At 44.7% G+C, this 19,784-nt stretch overlaps 1 protein-coding gene across 2 annotated transcripts in view; it reads left to right on the forward strand.

The window, feature by feature from the left end:
* Window positions 1–19,784, forward strand: part of PTPRE (protein tyrosine phosphatase receptor type E) — a 109,684-nt gene that overhangs the window by 82,101 nt on the left and 7,799 nt on the right. For both annotated transcript variants that reach the window (XM_064464383.1, XM_064464382.1), the window contains 13 exons: window positions 2,262–2,352; window positions 2,884–2,960; window positions 3,076–3,112; window positions 3,892–3,989; window positions 5,041–5,160; window positions 6,787–6,947; window positions 10,026–10,161; window positions 10,565–10,714; window positions 13,121–13,214; window positions 14,060–14,136; window positions 15,108–15,242; window positions 15,876–16,001; window positions 17,703–17,863. In XM_064464383.1, coding sequence (XP_064320453.1) covers window positions 2,262–2,352; window positions 2,884–2,960; window positions 3,076–3,112; window positions 3,892–3,989; window positions 5,041–5,160; window positions 6,787–6,947; window positions 10,026–10,161; window positions 10,565–10,714; window positions 13,121–13,214; window positions 14,060–14,136; window positions 15,108–15,242; window positions 15,876–16,001; window positions 17,703–17,863 — 1,463 coding nt within the window. The remainder of the gene's footprint in view (window positions 1–2,261; window positions 2,353–2,883; window positions 2,961–3,075; window positions 3,113–3,891; window positions 3,990–5,040; window positions 5,161–6,786; window positions 6,948–10,025; window positions 10,162–10,564; window positions 10,715–13,120; window positions 13,215–14,059; window positions 14,137–15,107; window positions 15,243–15,875; window positions 16,002–17,702; window positions 17,864–19,784) is intronic.

Genomic DNA, 19,784 nt, shown 5'->3' on the forward strand with positions numbered 1-19,784 from the left:
TGTACGCTAACCAAAAGAGCGGAGGCTCCTTCCACCCTCAGTAGCTTCATGTTTTTTATTGTTTGATTCCTTTGTGAGCAGAAAGCACTAGGAAGAGTGCGTTCTTTCTAAACAGAAGAAAAAGAAAAAAAGAGGAAAAAGAAAAAATATTCCTTTCTGTGTGGGCCTATCATCCATAACACAAGATGAGCTGGATGTTTGAAGTTCATGGTGGCTGGTGTTTTGCCTTGATTTTTTTTTTTTTAAGTCTGAAAACCTTCCTCTAGGAATTTTCTTTTGAAATTTTAGTTTTGACTTGATTAAGACGTCCCTGTGGTTCGTGGAGTGGGGGCGGGGGGAGGGAAGATAATGTGCCGATGCTGGGGTGGATCAAGTCCCTCGCAAGTGGCAGAGAGGTTTTAGGATTCCTGCAAAGTGGGAGCAGATGAGGCTGCGGTGGCGGCCGGTGACCCAGCGCCACCAAGACTCGTTGGCTCCTTGTGATTCGCGGGGTGATGGGGAGGACGTGATGAAGTGCCTCCTCGGTGAATCACGTCCTCCCCTCTGAAGATGGGTGGGAGCAGCGAAACGGGCTGTGTCCTCGCACCGGGATGCAAAACCCGCTTCAGGCAGGGCAGCATGACGTTAGGAGCTGTCTAGGGAGGTGTCAGGGCCTTGCCGGAGTGAGGAGCAGGGAATGGAGAGATTATTTTGCCAGAGAGGATTACTTTTCATAGGTTTTTCATGTGAAGATGCAGAACTTATGTGACTGTTTATTGGGAGTTTGTTGCCTGACTTTTGAAGGTCGAAGAAACCGTGTTTGAAGTGCTAATTATATCTTTTTACGCAAATGATAAATTAAGTTTCTGCATTTTATAAACTGTAAATGTATTTTAGCACCACCATGGGCTTCATTCAAATGAGGAATTAAGCCATTTGCTAAAAGCAGCTCTCTTTTTCAACTCTTCTTTAACGGCCTCACTTCTTTCTTTTACTTGCATTCACAAGTTTAGGTGATATTAAAAAAAAAAACCACCACCCAACCCAGCCCACAAATGCACATTGCTCTGTCCTCTGTGGCGGAGGAGTCCCCCCCCCGCACCCTCCCTTTTAGCCTACGTCACCCTGACAACGCGGATTGTTGCTTTTAAGGGGAAATTCCAGGCCCTGCTCTCTGCCAGGCAAGCAGATAGTTGCTCTAAGCTGTACAGTCGGTTACCATTTTCTTCCTTCCTCTGTGTGATTCAGACTGGGTGGTGGGAGCTGGGATGTAGAGGGGTGGGAGAAGGCGGTTGTGCATTCCCAAACCGCTGGGATTTTACCTCGGTGGGCTCCAACCCGCTAACACGGGGTTTTACCAATTCAATACAAGAAACTCGATGAAACTTGGTTCTTGTTTTTGCCGTTCGCAGCGAGGGGGCAGCTAAAAGCGCAGGGCAGGAGCCTCGAGCCGTGTCTCTTGGTGAAGATGAAGCCTTTCCCAACTCTCCCCCTTCCCTGGGCTCTCCGCCGCAGCCTGAGCTCGGCTGGGCCCCGGTGCTGGTACCTCAGGAGCTTGGAGGGGCTCCACCTCGGGCACCTCCTTGTTTTCACCTTCACCCTCTTCCTCTCCATTTCTTCCTTTCATTTGATTGCTCTGCAAGAGTGCTTTTTGGGGTTTGGTTTTTTTTAAGCTTGACTGATTTGTCTGCAGTCTTAGATCTTGCTGATCACCAGCAGAATTTGACTTGTGCTCATACAGCGACTTTTAGCACAAAAGAACTGGGATTTATTTTTGCTTCCTCCCTTTCTCCCGGAGTTGGGCCCTCACCTGCGGGTCTCGGCAAGATGTTTGATATTGCATGTTCTTAGCAGGGAGCTATTAACAATCAAACTCTATTTGTGTTATTGAACCAACTGTTTTTGCTAAAAGTAGCTGTCGGAGCCGAGCTCGAGGGAGCGGCGCATCCGCACGGCTGGGTCACGGCGCTGTGAATCACCGCGGCAGATGGCGGCTTAAAGCAGCGGCTCAGAGTTAACAATTTCCTAAATAACTGCGATCTTTGGGGTGGGGGGGGGAGGAAAATGACTTATTTTTCCAAAACTGCTGAATTCGTTTTCTGTAGTGAAATCTGCCGGGACGTGGTTTCCTGTTTTAGAGTAATGAAAGTTATTGTGAAAAGAAATAAAAATATGTTTCATTACATGTTGTCTTGCACCCAACAGAAAAACGCTGATTTTCCCTAAGGCGTGCGCAGTTAGCTCTGTTCTAACACCTTGACTTTTGTATCCTTTTTTTTTAGTCATTAACACCTGGATATGTGCAGGGAACATTTGAAATGGCAAATAAGGAAGAAAACAGGGAGAAAAACAGATACCCTAACATCCTGCCATGTAAGACGTTACCTTTTCTTTTTCAATCGGACAACTAACTCTGGCACTGAGCACGCTGGTGTTCGTCTGCTGAAAATATTCAAGTAGTATAATTTTGCTGGTCACAAACGTTCTTCGTACGTTGTATGTGCAAAACCTGCCTGGTTTGTGGCGAGTCTCCAGTACTGGTCTTCTCCCGCTGGGTTTTTCTGTGGCGGTTATCAGGTGCTGCGCTATAAAGCCTTAGCTCTCACGGGGTTCCTCCAACTGACGCTACGTCGGGTGGATGTTTTAGTGTCTCGGGTTAGTTTTGGGCAATCAAATGTGGCAGAGTTTGGGCTTCCAGCATCGTAGAGCTGCAGTCCCGGTGACCTCCAGGTGCGGGAGCAAAGCAAGAGGTTTGTGCAGAAAGTTTCTTGATGAGAACTGGGAGCAGTTCGGGAGACGGCCGGTTTGGGAAGCGTGTGCTTAGCCTGGCCTTCCGCTTGCAGGGCAGTCCTGTATTTCAGATTGATTAACGTGCCAATGTGCTTCTAATGTGTTTCCTTCCAGATGATCATTCCAGAGTGATTTTGACCCAAATCGATGGAGTCCCACCTTCAGACTACATTAATGCATCATATATAGATGTAAGTTGACACTGTTTGCACTTTGGCTAACTTTGACTGTGAGTTAAATAACTATTTTTGTGCTAGCATATGTTGGCATTTCATCTTTTAACTGCTACGATATTTATTTCCATAGGGTTATAAAGAAAAGAATAAATTTATAGCAGCACAAGGTAATTTATTCTCATTTCTGAATTCTGTAGATCTTATGGCCGAGCGTATTTAATTTTAGATGTGTTTTCGAGGTTATTTTCAGCTGCGGGTGGTGGCCAGATGTGAGGTGGGATTTAGAGGTTACAGTCTGAATGAAGTTAGAGTGAGCGTGAGGTAACGCACCGCTTTCAGACCCGCAAATACTGCTCTGAGCAAAGAAGCTCGCCCTCCCCCTTCCGCCCCCACTTCGCTTCTCTCTTCTTAGTCTTCATCTATTTACTGGGGGTTCGAAAAACGTTGTCTCCTGATAATACATTCTGCCTAAGTGGTCCCAATACCAAAGCTAGCGTTTTCACATGAACGCTTATGCCGTATTTAGCCACAAATTTTGTGAACTTGTGTCACCGCAACCCCAGACACAACGTAATCGCTGCCGCTGCCCTTCAGAAACATGCCTGTCCTGCGCAGCACGACGAGCTGCTCTCAGGACCGGTTCTTCTCAAGCCAGGTCGTGTTGGACCTCGGCATGGCCGAGAGCTGCAAGGCAGAAATCCTAAGCGATGCTCCTGCCACAGCCCGCTTCAAAGAGCATTAGTAATATTTCAGGAGAGGAGGTGGCTGCTAGAAATGTAGACTTGGGTAAAAGAAAACATGATATATTTTAAGAAATATGTGGTATATTCAAATCCTGAGCAGTGTGTAGTAAAGAGAGACCTGGGTGGGCCCCCAGCGCGAGGGGCCGGGGTGTCCGTGCTGGTCTCCATCACCCCTCCTGAGCAGAGCTGTATCCTGTCTGCAGGACCAAAGCAAGAAACAGTTAATGACTTCTGGAGGATGGTATGGGAGCAGAAGTCGGCCGTTATCGTCATGTTAACCAACCTGAAAGAAAGAAAAGAGGTAACGCGCTTTCAGTTTGCTCCGGGATATCTCTACCAGCGCATGCTCCAAAAGCAGTTGCAGCCGCTTAGCGTCTGGCCAGTCTTCTGACCACTTCCTTCTCCATTCCCTATTAGCACATCTCAGTTTCTGCTCATAAATGTAGTTTTCATTTCCAAAATACAAATTTCTATAGGTAGACCTCAAGGAAAAAACTTCTGATAGCCGGTTTTGTCCTGCGTAGCCCACAGCCAGAAGGGAAGTTCTCATGCCTGCGTTTTGATCGCAGCGCAAGGCTGCGCTTGTGGGCGCCTTTGGTTAGAAATGAAGAAAAAAAAACTTTATTCATTTTTCTGCGAGTTAGCTTTCAAAATTCATTGTGGCACACGCGTGTAAAAATTAAAAACACTTTTTTCTTGCGAGACCAGAGCCGTTCCTTCCTGTCCCCCCTTCCTCCTCCTACACATCTTGCGTCTCCCATTGTGTGAGACTTTCTACGTGTACTGGCTGAATGCTGAGACGCACATGAGAAGTGTGAAACATTTCGCTTCATTCCTGCTTCGCAGACTTGAGAAGCGGAGTTAAAATATTAAGGAAATGTATCATCAGAAGCATACAAGATGCTTTTTAATGATTTTCTTTTCCCCTGGTGGGGGGGGGGGAGGAGGGTGTTTGCCACACTGAGCAAGCTACATCTTTATTTGAAATATATAACGTCCTCAAAAACACATGCCCAAGAAATAAACCTCATGTTCCTTAAAAGCGTAAAAATAGAGTCAAGTTATCGCAGTCCCCATAGTTAGGCACCTCCTAACAAAAAAACCAAAACAAAAGAAAAGCTCTTTAGGTCTGGCTAGGGTTAAAAACACCCTCAAGGCTGTTTTCACCTTCTCCGCTTAAATTTAAGCGTGCACAGCACTAGCTCAGTGTTAAAGCTGTATTGTGCCGGATGAGAACCCCTGCACGCTCACCCGCGGACGGACGCCCACCGTTTTCACGTAACTTCTTTGTTTTATGAGTGACTAACAGTGAAAGTGGGCTCAGCGTTATAAAACTCACTACGTTTGTACAGGAAAAATGTTATCAGTATTGGCCTGACCAGGGGTGCTGGACTTACGGAAACATCCGCGTGTCGGTGGAAGATTGCATAGTTCTGGTGGACTACACCATCCGCAAGTTCTGCGTTCAGTCGGTAAGTACCAACCGTGCTTTTTGCTGGGTCTTTATTCTAATTTTTGAAGCAAATAGTTACAACGTCAAATATTTGCTTAAAAGAAATTCAGGAAATGAGCTAAGCGTATCTGCAAATGGAGAAAGGCGCGGCACTCGGCCCAGGCAGCTGAGCAAGCTCTGCAGGTCAGCACACGCCGGGTCCGCCGCAGCTTAAGGGACTGCAAGAGGTTCTGCTCGGTTTCTTCTTGTCTGCAGCCCAGGGACACAGAAAGTCACTCCTTGTGGCTGTCAGGGAGGGAGCTCAGGAGCAGTGTCTTGACCCTGCTTGGGACAAATTGCATAGATAAATAAATGAGTTAATTTGGTTACGCTTGGGTATTTGGAGTAGTCTGTGGCTATTAGCTGGCCAACATCAGCCAGCGTGACAGCTTGGTTTCCGTTCTGTCCTTGGTCTATGGCACAAGTTAAAGCTTTAGATCACAAGAGGGATGGTGGGATGACTTTGCTCTTACCCGCAGTGTGTAGCCCTGTACGGGAGCAAATTGCTAATCCTCACCCCCTAAAGGGGGGGCTGCCCTCTTTGTAATGCGATGGCCGTCTAATTCAGACCGAAGACAATATGGGCTGGTGAGAGGTGATAAACCACGTCTAGCTGTGTAGAGCTACGTGGAGAGCTCGGAACCCCTCAAAATATGGGTGGGTTCATTCAGCATTAGTTACAGGTTCTGACCTGTGAAGCAGCCTCTGCTGATTTAGGGTGCAGATAGCTTTGGTATGACTAGTGATGGCTGGGAAGGCATCGCCGACAAACGTGCTCAGAGACACTGTGCTCAGAAGGCAGAACGGGAGAGGAGTGACGGCACAGAGATGTACGTGCTGTGGACAAGCTGAAGGGCTGGAAAGCTTAGGAATGGACCCGGCTGCCTTCCACTTGTTGATCACTGTGCATGTGTTAGGAGGATTCGGTTATGCTTTGACGGACAGCAGGTAACCTTACAAAACTAATTGGCCTTCTCCAGTCTGAAAGAAATGGCCTTGGCCCTGGCTAACAGTCTGAAAGCTTGTGAGCCAGGTACGCTTTCTAACCTTAAGAATAGGCGGTGGTTAGTGAATGCAGGTGAAACGATGCTGAGCACTGCTGTCGTTGCTTCTGTAGTATCTTCTCTTTATTGTTGAAGAGCAGGTCAGATCATGAAGCTGTCAGCGGTGGGCCATTAGAGGTGCAGCCCTTCTTTTATTATTCATCCGTGATCCAGCAAAAGCTGGCACCTGGCATCTCGTAGCGATGCAGATCCTGAATGTTCGGGCTGAATTTTGTGGGTTTCATGTGAGGCTGCTAAAAGAAGTGTGAAGATTTTTTATGTGAAAAAGGATTTGATCCCTTATTAACATAAATGATGGGTCTTACTCTTTGCAGTCCTGTCCTGGGATTATTCCAGTTTTCACTGGAATGCAAAGATGCATTTTAATAACACATGGTAGTCTTACTCTGTGTTTGTATTTTACGTACACTGTAAACTTCTAATCCTTGAGCCAGGCTCTAAGTGTTGCAGGGATTAAAGTCATAAATAAGCAGAGCAGTTTGCTTGTAAATCTTTGCGTGAAAAATGAAATGTCAGACTCAGAGTCCGTGTGTTCCCTACAGCTTCATGATGGTTGTAAAGCTCCGAGGCTCGTTACGCAGCTTCACTTTACCAGCTGGCCTGATTTTGGGGTGCCTTTCACACCTATTGGGATGCTGAAATTCCTGAAAAAAGTCAAAACGTTGAATCCTGCCCATGCCGGACCGATTGTGGTTCACTGTAGGTATGTATGTGCTCTTCAAGCCATTCTCTTAGCTTGGCCTGGAGGTACCTGTAGAATATCAAGGCTAAATTTTAATGTTCTTTTCATAGCCTATGAAATACGTGTTTATATGTACGTATATATACGTTTACTTACATATTTATATATGTAAAGGGCAGTCATATGCTAAGCTTTTTGAGAGCCCAGGGTAGAAACAATTTCAAAAGATCTGTCTTCTGTTACTTTAAGACTCAAACAGAAGTTGTTGTTTTGGTTTATTTTTTTTCTTATCCGTGAGTGATACCCAGTGTTTGGTATAAATATGTTCTTTGTCAGAAAAACAGACTTGTGATACAAATCTGTGGCCTTTGCCACTAAATGCTCCTCTGAGAATTCATCCCCCACTTCTCCCACCATAAAATTGCAGTTTGCTATGTAAATTATCTATTAAATGCCTAGAAAGATTTGGATAAGGACTTGCATTTAAGAGGCTGAAATGCTGCAATTTTAATAATGTACTACGGACCAGTACAGGACGTATCCCCGCTCCTTCGGTCACACGCACGTGAACTTCCTGCTATTAAAGGCTTGTGCTAAACTGTTTGGAATCTTACGTTAATGAAACCACAAACAAACTCCGAAACAGTTTTAAAAGAATGATTGCAATCTCTATAGCAACCGTAAGCTCAGGGCTGAGCACAAAGTGTCTTTCCAGGAGCAATTACCCTAGCGAGGTTCGAATGAAAAGAAAAGAATAGCGGCTTTGTCTTTCTGGGTTTTGTTTTTAAGGAAACTCTTGTAGATTCATGTGTTTGTTTCTTTTTCTCTCGCTTGTGTCAGACAACTAGAAATACTCTCCAAGAGTCCCTGAAGTGTGTACTCTTGAAAAAGAGCATGTTTGTCCTGACCAAGCCAGCCTTTTTGTTTTTTCTTCGCGTCCATCCAGACCTTGCCTTGCTAGGATTCATCTTCTCTCCCAGGTGCCGTACATAGGAGGCTTAAAGAAAAGCATTAAACAGAAAATGAAGATTTTAGTAGTCTCACATAGTCTTTCCTTCAAGAAACCCACAATATTTTTATAGCCTTTTGCTGTGATGTTCTGTGGTGACTCACGTTGGGTTTGAGCTTTCTTTCGCACCAGCAGGAAATTCTGTACTTAGTTTAATCAGCAGAATTAGAGACAAAATAAAGGAAAATATAAAATCTCTTCATAAAAGTCTGCAGAGATTTCAATATAACGGTCCAACAGAAGGCAGTAACCCCGTTAACGTGGCAGTGCTGGGGGCGAGAGCAGCACTCCGGCCTGCTGTCGAGATAAAGAATGAGAGAGGTGACTGTTTCCGTTACAGTTCAGGATATGACACTACTGAATTGTTGAAAAAAGGAAAGGGAAACTGATCGATAGTGAGTAACCATCCGTTCTTAGTGAGCTTTTATAAAAATGTCACCCAGTCATTCCGAGCAAAAACTGCTCAGTCGGAATCTTTTGGAAGTTAATAAAAGGCTAATTTAGCATTTGGAAGTAAAGAATTGCAGATAAAAAGGGGGCGGGGGGGGGATTTTTGCCCCTTTTTTTCCCCCAGAAGTTTTCAGAAATCTATTTTTTTCAGTGAGCAGAGAGCTACTCTGAGCAACAGCTGAGTAAGGGATTCCCTGCAGGGGGTTAAGGCTGGATAAAATCAGGGAACTTCCAAGGTAAATGTCAAGGTTGGTGAAATTACCAACTTTAGCAGGAACATGCAAGGATTGAATTAAGTCCTGATCTGAGGTAAGGTAACCTTGGGGCCGAGGCACGGGGAGGGAACAAGGATGTGTAAAAAGGGGTTATATCTGCAAAGGGAGAAGTGAGGAAGCTGAGCGCGGGGCCCGATGGGTTGAAGCTCGCAGGACTGAGCAATGACGGGCAAGCGCGAACTCGCCGCGAGCAGCCCACGCTCAGAGGTGGTGTCCAGGACACATCAGGAGGAGGAAAACCTCTGTAAACGGAGAGTCAGGACAGTAGGACCCGCGGTGGACTCGTCTGCTGTGGCAGAGGTCAAACACGGGTGACAGGAAGCGAGAGGGAAGGGAGCCTTGGCTACCGTGGGGTGGAGGCTGTGGTGGCCCGTGGTCAGTGGCCGCAGAGGGGACAAGGGGGACGTGCGGGTGGAAGCGCCGGGCCGGGACACGGCTGGGCGAGGAGAGAGGGGAGCCTGCCAAACCGAGACAGAAGGTTCTAGTGGGCTTGTTCGCAGTGAGGAAGTTGCGTGACGTATTGGTGGAGGGCCGTGGGGACTCCACGGGTCTGCTCATCTCCATCATCCCCCGGCCTCGGGAACGGCAGGGCTGGGGGGCTTTGGTTTCACGGGGCGTTTGCTGTTGGAAGTATGTGTGTGTGCGTATGAACTAAGTCGTATTATGCACGCAATATATGCTGGTTTTTCTGGTGTTATTTAAAGCTGAAAATTAATCTGTATCTTCGGACACGCTGGGATGGGTGGAGAGATTTTTGTCATGTTTCAGAAAGTGCTTGTGGACGCTACAGCAGTTGCTGTACAAAGTCAGCTAACAGAAGGTTAAAGGGGAGCGAGTAATGCCTAGCACAGGATGCCATGCCCTTTTCCTCTGGGAGGAAGAGCTGAAAGTCGCTGGAGTGGTGTAATTTATAATGGTCGTGCTCCCTCTCGCGGCTGTTGAAGGATATATAAAAAAAAAAATTGGGGATGGCAGTTAGGAAGTGTAGAACTTGTAACTATTGTCTGTTTGGCGTGTGACAGCAACCATGCAGAAAAAAAAGCAAAAATTAGAGGAAAAAAGAATGTAAATATCACTTCAGACTGAACTTTTATACCTGGTTAAGCAGAATTTTTTTTCCAAAGGTCTTCTCTAATATAATTTTGATCTTACCATTTTAGAGCTGTTAAGAGGTGACTTTTTATGGTGAGAACTTAGACCCCTTTTTGCTGCCATTATTGCTAAAATTAAAAAAAAAAGTTTGTTTTTTCACAGTGAGTATTTCCGTCCAGCATAAACCGCCTAAGTTCTGCTTGTGGCATCGCGGTAGCAATTCCTGCAGACTTGGTAATTCAGCTGAGCTTTTGTTTTTCTTTCCTTTTCAAGCGCTGGTGTGGGTCGCACAGGCACGTTTATCGTTATAGATGCCATAATAGACATGATGCACACGGAACAGAAAGTTGATGTTTTTGAGTTTGTTTCAAGAATCCGCAATCAGCGTCCACAGATGGTTCAGACTGACGTAAGTGGACTCGAATCGGTTGAAATTACAACTTTTCGCGGTCAGAGAAGAATGTATTTCTGTATGTCCACTCTGATACGCGTCCCAGTATGTCCTGGAAAACTGGAAGATAAGCAAAGCCCAGTAGGAGGATGAGGCTGGGGAAGAAGATAAAGGCATGTTAGGGCTGTGAAGACCACCATAAGCCATGTTATCTTTAGGTATCGTGTCCAGCTTTCCCCATGCACACGAGAGTGGACTTTTAGAGAACGTGAGCGATGTAACAGGAAAACTCTGTTTTAGCTTAAACTATATTTTGATAATTAGTAGATTGTAGACCAAAAGCGATAGATGGAAGTGCCAGAGTCCCTAGTTTCGCTTCCTCGCTTCGCAGCACGCTTATCTGCCTCTTTGTTCGTTCCAGATGCAATACTCCTTCATTTACCAAGCCTTACTTGAATACTACCTCTACGGTGACACGGAGCTAGATGTGTCATCCTTGGAAAAACACCTGCAAACATCACACAACGCCGCGCCCAACCTTGTCAAAATAGGGCTAGAAGAAGAATTTAAAGTAAGTATGAAAGTCCTTTGCCGTAGGATTTCTAAGCGTGGAAGCATTTAAGCCAAAAAGAGACTTCAGAAGCGGGAAAAGTGTAACCTTGAAAGCAAAGGTCCCTCAAAACAGCACAACTTGTGTTATTTTGTGCTTGCTGTGAATGGGTCCTGTGGAGACGGTGAGCGGGGCCTTGCTTCACATCCTGTTCTGCAAACGCTCATTCGGAGCTACATCGTTTTACAGACCTTTTCCTATATGCTTCCTGTTTGTTTATAAAAGAAAAATGGAATTATTCTTTCGGTCTGGTACTAGATGCCAGATCAGATAATGCTGGAAGAGGCAGCTGGATTATGTGTGCCTAATTTGCATCTCAATGGGACTGTTAACTCAGGGATGAGTGATGGCAGAGAGAATTGCAGAGAATTCCCACGTCTTGTGCTGAACATGCAGACCTGTCTGGAAAGAAAAGGGAAATAAATAAAAACCAAAAAACGAAAAAAGCATTTCTGTTTGGTGGCGAAGCCCCACATGCAGAAAGCAACCACGCTGGCTGTTTGTGATCAGTGTTTAAAATAGACCTGAATCAATTAATTTAAAATAGTCCTGAGGAAATGGCTAGAACTTTTCTATGACTTTTGCTATGCTGAATTATTTATTCTATATATAGGTGTTAAAGTATTAAATGACATACAGGTGTTAACTGGAGTTCTCCCTTTCCTTTAAAGGGTTAATTTAATCAGAAATCGGGAACTGGGAAAAGAAAATGACATAAAAGGAAGCCTGACAATATAGCAACAAGTTCAAAAATCTAAAGTATCGGTCTGTCCGAGGGAAGGAAGCAAGTAGAAACATGAAGTATTCTACTTTTCTAGACTTCCTAGGTTTGTGTTCCCCTGTGCCGGCAAGAGCGCACTGAAGTGCAGAGAGCAACGTTTAGTTCCGCTGTGTATTGTGAAAAGCCTGTAGGTGGCCCAGGAGCACTGAGCCCACCTACCCCAAAGAAAGAGCAGAGCTATGTTGTACCCGGTGTGAGCATCTCCGCCATAAAGTCTATTGAACACTATAGAGCACCCGAAAAGTGATTTCTCAGAGGTGGGGCTTTTCTTATCAATGGTTTGCTGCCGGTACTAGAGATTTTACTGGAATTGAGATACGCTCTTGAAACTCAGTACCTGGCAAAGGCATGCCTGAAGATCTGCTTGCAGTTTGAAAATTAAATTAATTTTCGTTTAAATTGAGTTTATATTAAATAGTTGCTGAAATGCAACTGCATATCTATGGTCGTTATCTGGTAAGTCCCACCCCAGCAGAAGCAGCCTGTTACTGCTCTGTTATCTTGCACAATCTTGCAGGTGTGACATCTATGCTGTAAAAAAAATGGTTGGGGTAAAAGCAGTGTTTGTCTTGTGTTCCGAGAATGCTCTTGGCAGAAACTGAACAAATAGTAAGGAATGTTGGTCTTTTCACTAGCAAAAGCTTGAAAACGTGTAGAGCCAGGTTGCAGGATTTGGTGCACAAGCAGTCCATAAACTCGTGCGACCTTGTTACGCCAGAAAGGGGGTGGTGTGCCGCAGGGCAAGCCCAGTCCCGAACCAAAGGACCGGAGTTTTAATACTCTGAAAAGGACTGTAATAACAGTAATAAGAATGAATCACAGAATCACAGAATCATTAAGGTTGAAAAAGACCCTTAAGATCATCGAGTCCAACCGCTAACCTATCGCTGCCAAAATTAATGAGTATGAATTCAGATCATGTTTTGACCGTAAAGGAAGTGAAATCTATAAAAGAGAAGTTCTTCAGTACTCAAAGCCTGTCCCTGCAGTGCCCGGCGGCTGGAGCGCCCGCTGCCTGCGCTCCTGATCGGACCACGTCATGGGTGCTGTGCTGGTCCGTCGGCCTCCGCTTACCTAAGGGCTGGAAAGAAACAAAATCGATTCCATAAAATGGTACGCAGACCTTTGTATTAAAAGGTATTTTCAAAAGTGGCTGATTTCATTGAACTAAATTTCCAAATGTCAAGTTTAAGAAACTGAGACCTTTTCAAAGGGAATGGATGCTCTGTGCTCCTGCTCTTGGACAGTCCAAAAGTGTCTTTAAAAAACAAAAAACCCAACCCAGCCCCAAAAGGTTAAAATCTGCTGTCATTTTACAGCCTGTAAACTTTATGGATATGCCTTGGGAGTATGTTCAGATTCTTAAATATTTATCAGGATGAAAAAATTACATGACTGTTATTCTTAATTCACTTTTATAGGCAGGATAGTGAAGTGGCTTTTGTGAAAGGTCAGCTTCGCATTGACCGCGTTACTGTTTTGTACCCGACAGAGACACTGAGGAACCCTCCGAGGAGAGGAGACGGTGGGCGAGAGCCACTGCTCCTCCAGCGAGTTCTCATCCTCATTTGTGTGTTTTATTACAGAAGTTAACAAATGTTCGAATAATGAAAGAAAACATGAGAACTGGCAATCTTCCAGCAAACATGAAGAAAGCTAGAGTCATCCAGATTATCCCATGTAAGAGATCAAGTTTTTATAGAGAGAAACAAGTGCCATAAACACAGGCTCACCCTAAGGCTGCCGTGAGTACACGCGCTCTAGCTGTACGTTGACAACACCACGGCTCAGGGCAGCACACGGCTCTGGTGGGATAACTCAGGAATAGAGGCCCTGCCCCAGCTTGGAAACTGGAATTCTGCACGTAATGACTGCAATATGTCTCAAAGAGAAAAAGTTTTAACCACTCTGCCTGTAAAATTCTAATGCTTTCAAAACCTATTGGACCGTCCAGGCCGGTAGTTTTTGGTTTTGCTTCGTTTTTAGCTAGAACGCATTTTTTGAGGGTGTTTCCGTTAGCTGCCCCCTCGGTTCTGTTGTCCTCCCTGCAGGCACGTCTGCTCTAAAGTTCCTAGAGAGCAGCACTATCTGCTCCTTATAATGTGCAATGCCCTTAGAGAGTGTCCGCAAACAATTTAATGCACTGGTTTTCACTTTATCGATGTAAAATGTATTGCGATCAGACAGTTTTCAGGACTGAATTAAATAATTCAGCAGTTTCACCTGTTAATCCAGCAGATTTTCTGAGTGATCCCTTGCATAGTCTGGAGCAGCGCTGTAATGCCTGCACCTGAAAATGAAAGCTCCAGACCGTGCTGGCCGTAGCCTGTGTGAATGGAAAAACAAGAGCAGAAAAATTAGCGCCCTCCTCCGCACACCTCGTAAATCCTGGATAAGATCTTTGAGACACTCTTTGGCTTTTAGAGAAAAGATTTTTGTTGGTTTTGTTCTTTCACAAGTGTCCTAGCGGAGCGATCGATGTACAGGTAGCAAAAGTAAGGCTAGACTATTTTTCCTTTTTCCAGATGATTTTAATAGAGTGATTCTGTCAATGAAGAGAGGGCAGGAGTACACAGACTACATCAACGCTTCCTTCATAGACGTACGTATAAAAACTTTTCATGTCTTTAAATTGCAAGTCGAACGTTTTGCTGTCGCTGATAAGACTTTTTAAAGAGACACGATCAGCTTGGCTCGTGAAGAACGTCAGCTTTTTTGGGGCCGGCTTATGAGAGTTTCCGAATACGTTTCTTATCTGGTGTTTTCAATTTCAGCTCCAACGGTTGTGCAATTTAAACATTCTTGCTGCTATTAGATTTATAAAGTAAGGTCTTTATTAAATTCTAACAAACAGGCAGCGAAACGAATTAGCTATAGATGTACCATCCAACAGTTCCGTTATCTCATTCAGGTTAACGGATGTAAATGTGTGCTCTTCTGAGGAAAGGAGAAAGAAAAGTCCGTATTTAGCGCGGTGAAAGGCTATCGCGTGTGTGGGAGCGGGGTTTACCTGGGCAGACCCGCGTTAATTCCTAACTTTGCTCCCGGCTCCCTGTTGGAACCTGGGCAACACCTTCCGCTGTGTCTTGTTTTTATTTAAATATGAGAGTTAATTGTATCCTTAAGCAGTAAAAACCCATTAGTGATTGAGGATATTACAGCTGTGAAGATCACATCAGTATGTAAATAGAACTGTAGCTCAAAAATTGAGTTAAATGTTAACAACTGCTAATTAGCTTCACTATAGAATGATGATAATCTCGTCGTGAAGTCCTTTCAGCTACCTATTACTGCAGAATTTCATCCCTTCGGCCATGACTGTGAAAAATGATAAAACACAACTCAGGATTGTGAATTTAGGGGATTTTTTCCCCGCCCTGCGTTTCTGGCAAAGCGCCAGAATCGGGTGGGCTCAGCGTCACCGCCGTTGCAGTCACCATCCCATGGCCCAGCAGCGCGGCGCATGGGAAGCACCGCTTTAAGCGGCGATCTCCTCTCCGACCATCGCCTTCCGTCCCGCTCCACTGGTCCTCACGCATCGTGACATAAACGCATCGTGGTCTTTCTCCGCAGGGCTATCGCCAGAAGGATTACTTCATTGCCACCCAGGGACCGCTTCCGCACACGGTGGAGGATTTCTGGCGGATGGTGTGGGAGTGGAAGTGCCACACCATCGTCATGCTCACAGAAGTTCAAGAGAGGGAGCAGGTACGCGTCCCGCAGCCGCCGCCTCCAGAGCGCAGCGGTTGCTGTTAAACACCTGCAACATACGAGCGTTAATATTAGATGAACTATTTGTTGCCCACAGATTCTAGCGATATGAGCTCTTGCTTCACTATTTGCTGTGGGCCAGTGTTGCTGCTTTGGCTTGAATTGGCAGAAACCCCACTGAAACTACTGAAAATTGCGGTTTGTGAAAGGGCCCAGTTCACATTGAAAGCGCAAAATTTATAGGGATGCCTGACACGGAACGGCGGTTTGGGATTTGGGAACAGCTGGACACAGCTTTTGGGAAAACTTCCCTCCCTGTTCTGCCGGTATGAGCTCCAGGGGCTTATTCTGAACCCCACCTCGTATATCATTAATTAATGAAAAGAGTTACGTATTTTATTCTAACCTGTTTTAAAGCAGTATGCACCACCTGTGACTCCTAAGCCCTTTTCATCTTAATGGTTTATATTATAGAAATATTACTGTATTTTTGGCTATTACATTTCATTACAAAGTGTTTAGAGCACATTTTTTATGCTGCAGGTCAACTCCTCTATCAGAGATTCATGACAACACAGATAACTGGAAAAAATAGCAAGGAAAGTTTACAATTCTCTCTCAATTTTGCAGGAAAAATGCTGCCAGTACTGGCCATCAGAGGGCTCTGTAACTCACGGAGAGATAACCGTAGAAATAAAGAATGACAGTCTGTTAGATGCCATAAGTGTAAGGGACTTCCTAGTTACCTACAATCAGGTAAAGCTTTTAAATTACATGAGGGTTTTTTTTGCATCTGAAGGCATTTAAAAATCTGTTTATTTAACTGAAATTGTGGAATTTCTATCTAAAGAGAAATGTGGTTAATTGACATCCGACATTGTATCAGTCAAGAGGAAGCTTATATGAAACATATTGGCTTAAAGCCCCATGAAAATTCTGGTCAGTAAAACACGTCCTTGGTCAAAGTGGGGTGTGGGGTTTTTTGTTTCTTTGTTTTTTTAATGTTTGCTGTTGCTGTTCTCTTGTATTTTCTCCCAGCTTCCACATACCTATAACATTTGATTTGTTATTTTGAAATCCTATGAAGCATTTTAACAGCACGTGCACTTACCTCTGCCTGCCAGCCCTTCCTTTACGTTGCTCTGCTACAGGCATGATCTACTCAAAACCTGGTTTTGATCTTTTGGGCATGCATCTCTTCACTGACTGCAGCATTTCTTTAGCATCTGATTTGCATTGCTCTTTTTGAAAAATAACCAAAAAAAAATACTTGCAGTTAAGAATTTAATTCATTTAACTACTTACTGCATTGCTTATAATTTATGTACTGAAATAGTTGGCACATGCAAAGGAAAAGGATTTTAAATTTAAAGTACTCTGTATTTCCTTCTGAAGGGGGGTGGTGGTGGATTAGGCGTGAATCACCCCGTGCTTCACCGAGCAGAGAGTCCTTGTCAATGTGTTGACTTCTGTCACATTGGAAAGTATTTAAAACTCAAATAACAACATTTTGGGTAACACCCAAACAGCAATGCTTTTGCACTACAATCCAGCATCGTTAGAAGCATTTGCTGCTGCAGATCTAAGAAATCTGAGTAACTTCTGTATTGTGCCTGAGTCCAGCTCGACTACATCAATGACATTCGAAGCAATATTACGTTTAAAGATCTCCTGCGGGGCTGGGAGGAGGGAGGATTGACCAAGCCTTTTTCCTTGTACTGGTGAAATCTTCCAGGCTTCTAGTACAGAACAGTGTCCTCAGACTCCCCGTCAAACTCGTTCACTAGGTGTCCTTACAGTGGACGTGTGGAAAGCACCTAGCATCGGCAGAGACCTCGTGTTTTCAGCTCTCTGTGGCTTGCAAGAGTTGATGATATGTAGGAAAATTGCCAGAATATTAACGTTGCATCCATATACTATTATAATGCGGTCACGGGAAGGAGCAAGCAAACATTGTAGGGCAGTTAAAGCATAAGATGAAGGGCCTTTGTGCATCTGAACCTGTCTAGAACTAACTGCATTGGCAACTTTTAGCGTGCTTTTAATCAGCAAGCATAAAGACAAGGCAAATAATTGTTAAGGTTCAACACAGCAGGTAGCGTTGTGCAAAGATGGGTGCGTTTCATGAATTGGCGCTTCTGATTTGGCCTGTGCGCGATGAAAGCTTTCAACCACTGGTATTCAGGATGAATAATCTTTAAGTGCCGCCTTGGTACGACCCAGGTGAAGCAGCTGTGCAAATCAAAAGGAAAATTATAGGGCTACATTTTCAGCAGGTGGATGGGGAACTTGGAAACAGAACTATCAGCTCTGCCTGATCAATGCATTACGGACCAGGCTGCAAACAGCCCGCTCTGCTATAGCGGTGCAAAATTTATGTTACAAACGTTTAAGGTAAGAAGCGTGATTCCATTTTAAAGTAACAACTGGATAAATCCGGTGTTTTCCTGCACGCAGGGTAACCAAGAGAAGCAAAGCAGGCTCGTCCGGCAGTTCCATTTCCATGGGTGGCCAGAGATTGGGATTCCTGCAGAAGGAAAAGGGATGATCGACCTGATTGCAGCTGTCCAAAAGCAGCAGCAGCAAACAGGCAATCACCCGATTACGGTGCACTGCAGGTAAGAGCTGCCTCTGCTACGGAAATAGCTTGCTTTTTCTCCACTCTGGTTGCTTTTAGAGTGGTTTTCCTTTGTGAGGGGGTAGACAGCATCCTTAAAAAATAAATAGAGATTAAGAAATACGAGGAAAAGATAGAAGAAAATCTAGCATTGCGTAAAGGATTTTTGACTTTCGCTAAATTAGCACTCTAGCCTGAATGGCTGGGAGTGAACAAATGCATTATTAACTTGAGGTGTTGTAGTCTTGCACCTGGCTTTTACTAAACGCAGTGATTAGGAAGGTAAAGCTGTAGGTTTGCTGCAGTGATGTGTAATACACCGCACCAATACAGAGCTCAAATATTCCATTGGGGCCAAAATGCTGTTGGTTTTGACAAACTATCAGGAGAATACGATATAGCCCTAATCTAAGCAGAAGGCAAATGTACCCCTGTCCTTGAAAGCAGACAGGAGAGCTGGGAGGATGGAAAAACAATGTTTACATTAATGGTAAGAGGTAGCTTGTGTACGACTTCACACATGATGACTAAAATATATCTTTGTTCTGTGCCAGGTTTTCACTCTACTTTGTTATTGCAGCATCTTCCCTCCCCCCCGTCCCCGCCTTCTTTTTAAATGGTACATATTGGGCTTTTCCACTGTTTTTTCAAATGATGTTTTTCAGAGTTTAGGGGCTTATATCAGTCTTTTAAATCTGTCTTTTCCCTTTCTGTACTACATCTATTGATTAAAAAAATAGTAGTGAAACTAGTATTCTGCCTTTTCCTAATTCAGAAATCATACCTTGCTTTTAAAATATTTTAATCTTTATACATCAATAAAGCTTATTCTGCTTTCTGGTCAATACAAAGTCAAGCTCAGAGTACACAGGGACAGGGTCAGCAGGCTTTCAGAGCCCACAGAAGAGAAGTTCCTATGTTTTATTTTCTTTTTTTTAAATAAGAAGCTATTAACCTAAAGAGGTCACCCTTTGACATGAACCTCTTTTCTGCTGTGGGCTGCTCGGACCTGCTCCGGGAGAGGCACTGACTAACTCCGGCTGCTCTTCCCAGCATGGAAGTTTTCAGAGGCCACATCTCTCTGCTGCGTTCGTGTAAGACCTCGTGCAGTAGCGTGTCTCTTGCGGTTGAAGCTCACAGGCTCAACCACGACATAAAACCAATCATTGTTTCTTCTCGAATTGCCCTCAAACCCAATTGTTTAATTCCTGCTAAATATTGACCTTTTAATATTTTCCCCTTGGGCACGTTGTACAAGAAAAACTGGGTTTGCTGGACCGTGGCCACCTGGTAGCAATACATGGAGGTCAAGGTCTCGGCATCTTTGGTCTAACAACGTGTGTTATATTAATTGTGGTATTTTCTCTACCACTCTACTCAGCACTTGTCAGGCCACACCTGGAGTGCTGTGCACAGTTCTGGTCCCTGCTGTACAAAAAGGATGTGGCCAGGCTGGAAGGGGTCCAGAGAAGGGCCACCAAGATGATCAGAGGACTGGGCAGCTGCCATATGAGGACAGGCTGGGAGAGCTGGGTTTGTTCACCCTTGAGAAAAGGAGGCTTAGAGGGGATCTCATCATCATGTACCAGTAGCTACAAAGAAGATGGAGACTCCCTTTTTAGAGGAGTCCCATGGAGAGGACAAGGGGAATGGACACAAGTTGCTCTTGGGGAGATTCTGATTGGACACGAGAGGAAAATTTTTCACAGTGAGGACAGTCACCGTTGGAATAATCTCCCCAGGGAGGGGGTTGACTCGGCCACGTTGGACACCTTCAAGAGTCGTCTGGACAGGGTGCTGGGCCATCTTGTCTAGGCTGGGCTCTTCCTAGAAAGGTTGGACTCAATGATCCCTGAGGTCCCTTCCCCCCTGGCATTCTGTGATTCTGTATTTTCATGTGCTGTTGAAGCAAAGAGATCCTG

The sequence above is a fragment of the Phalacrocorax carbo genome, chromosome 12, assembly GCF_963921805.1.
Source record: "Phalacrocorax carbo chromosome 12, bPhaCar2.1, whole genome shotgun sequence".
Lineage (NCBI taxonomy): Eukaryota > Metazoa > Chordata > Aves > Suliformes > Phalacrocoracidae > Phalacrocorax > Phalacrocorax carbo.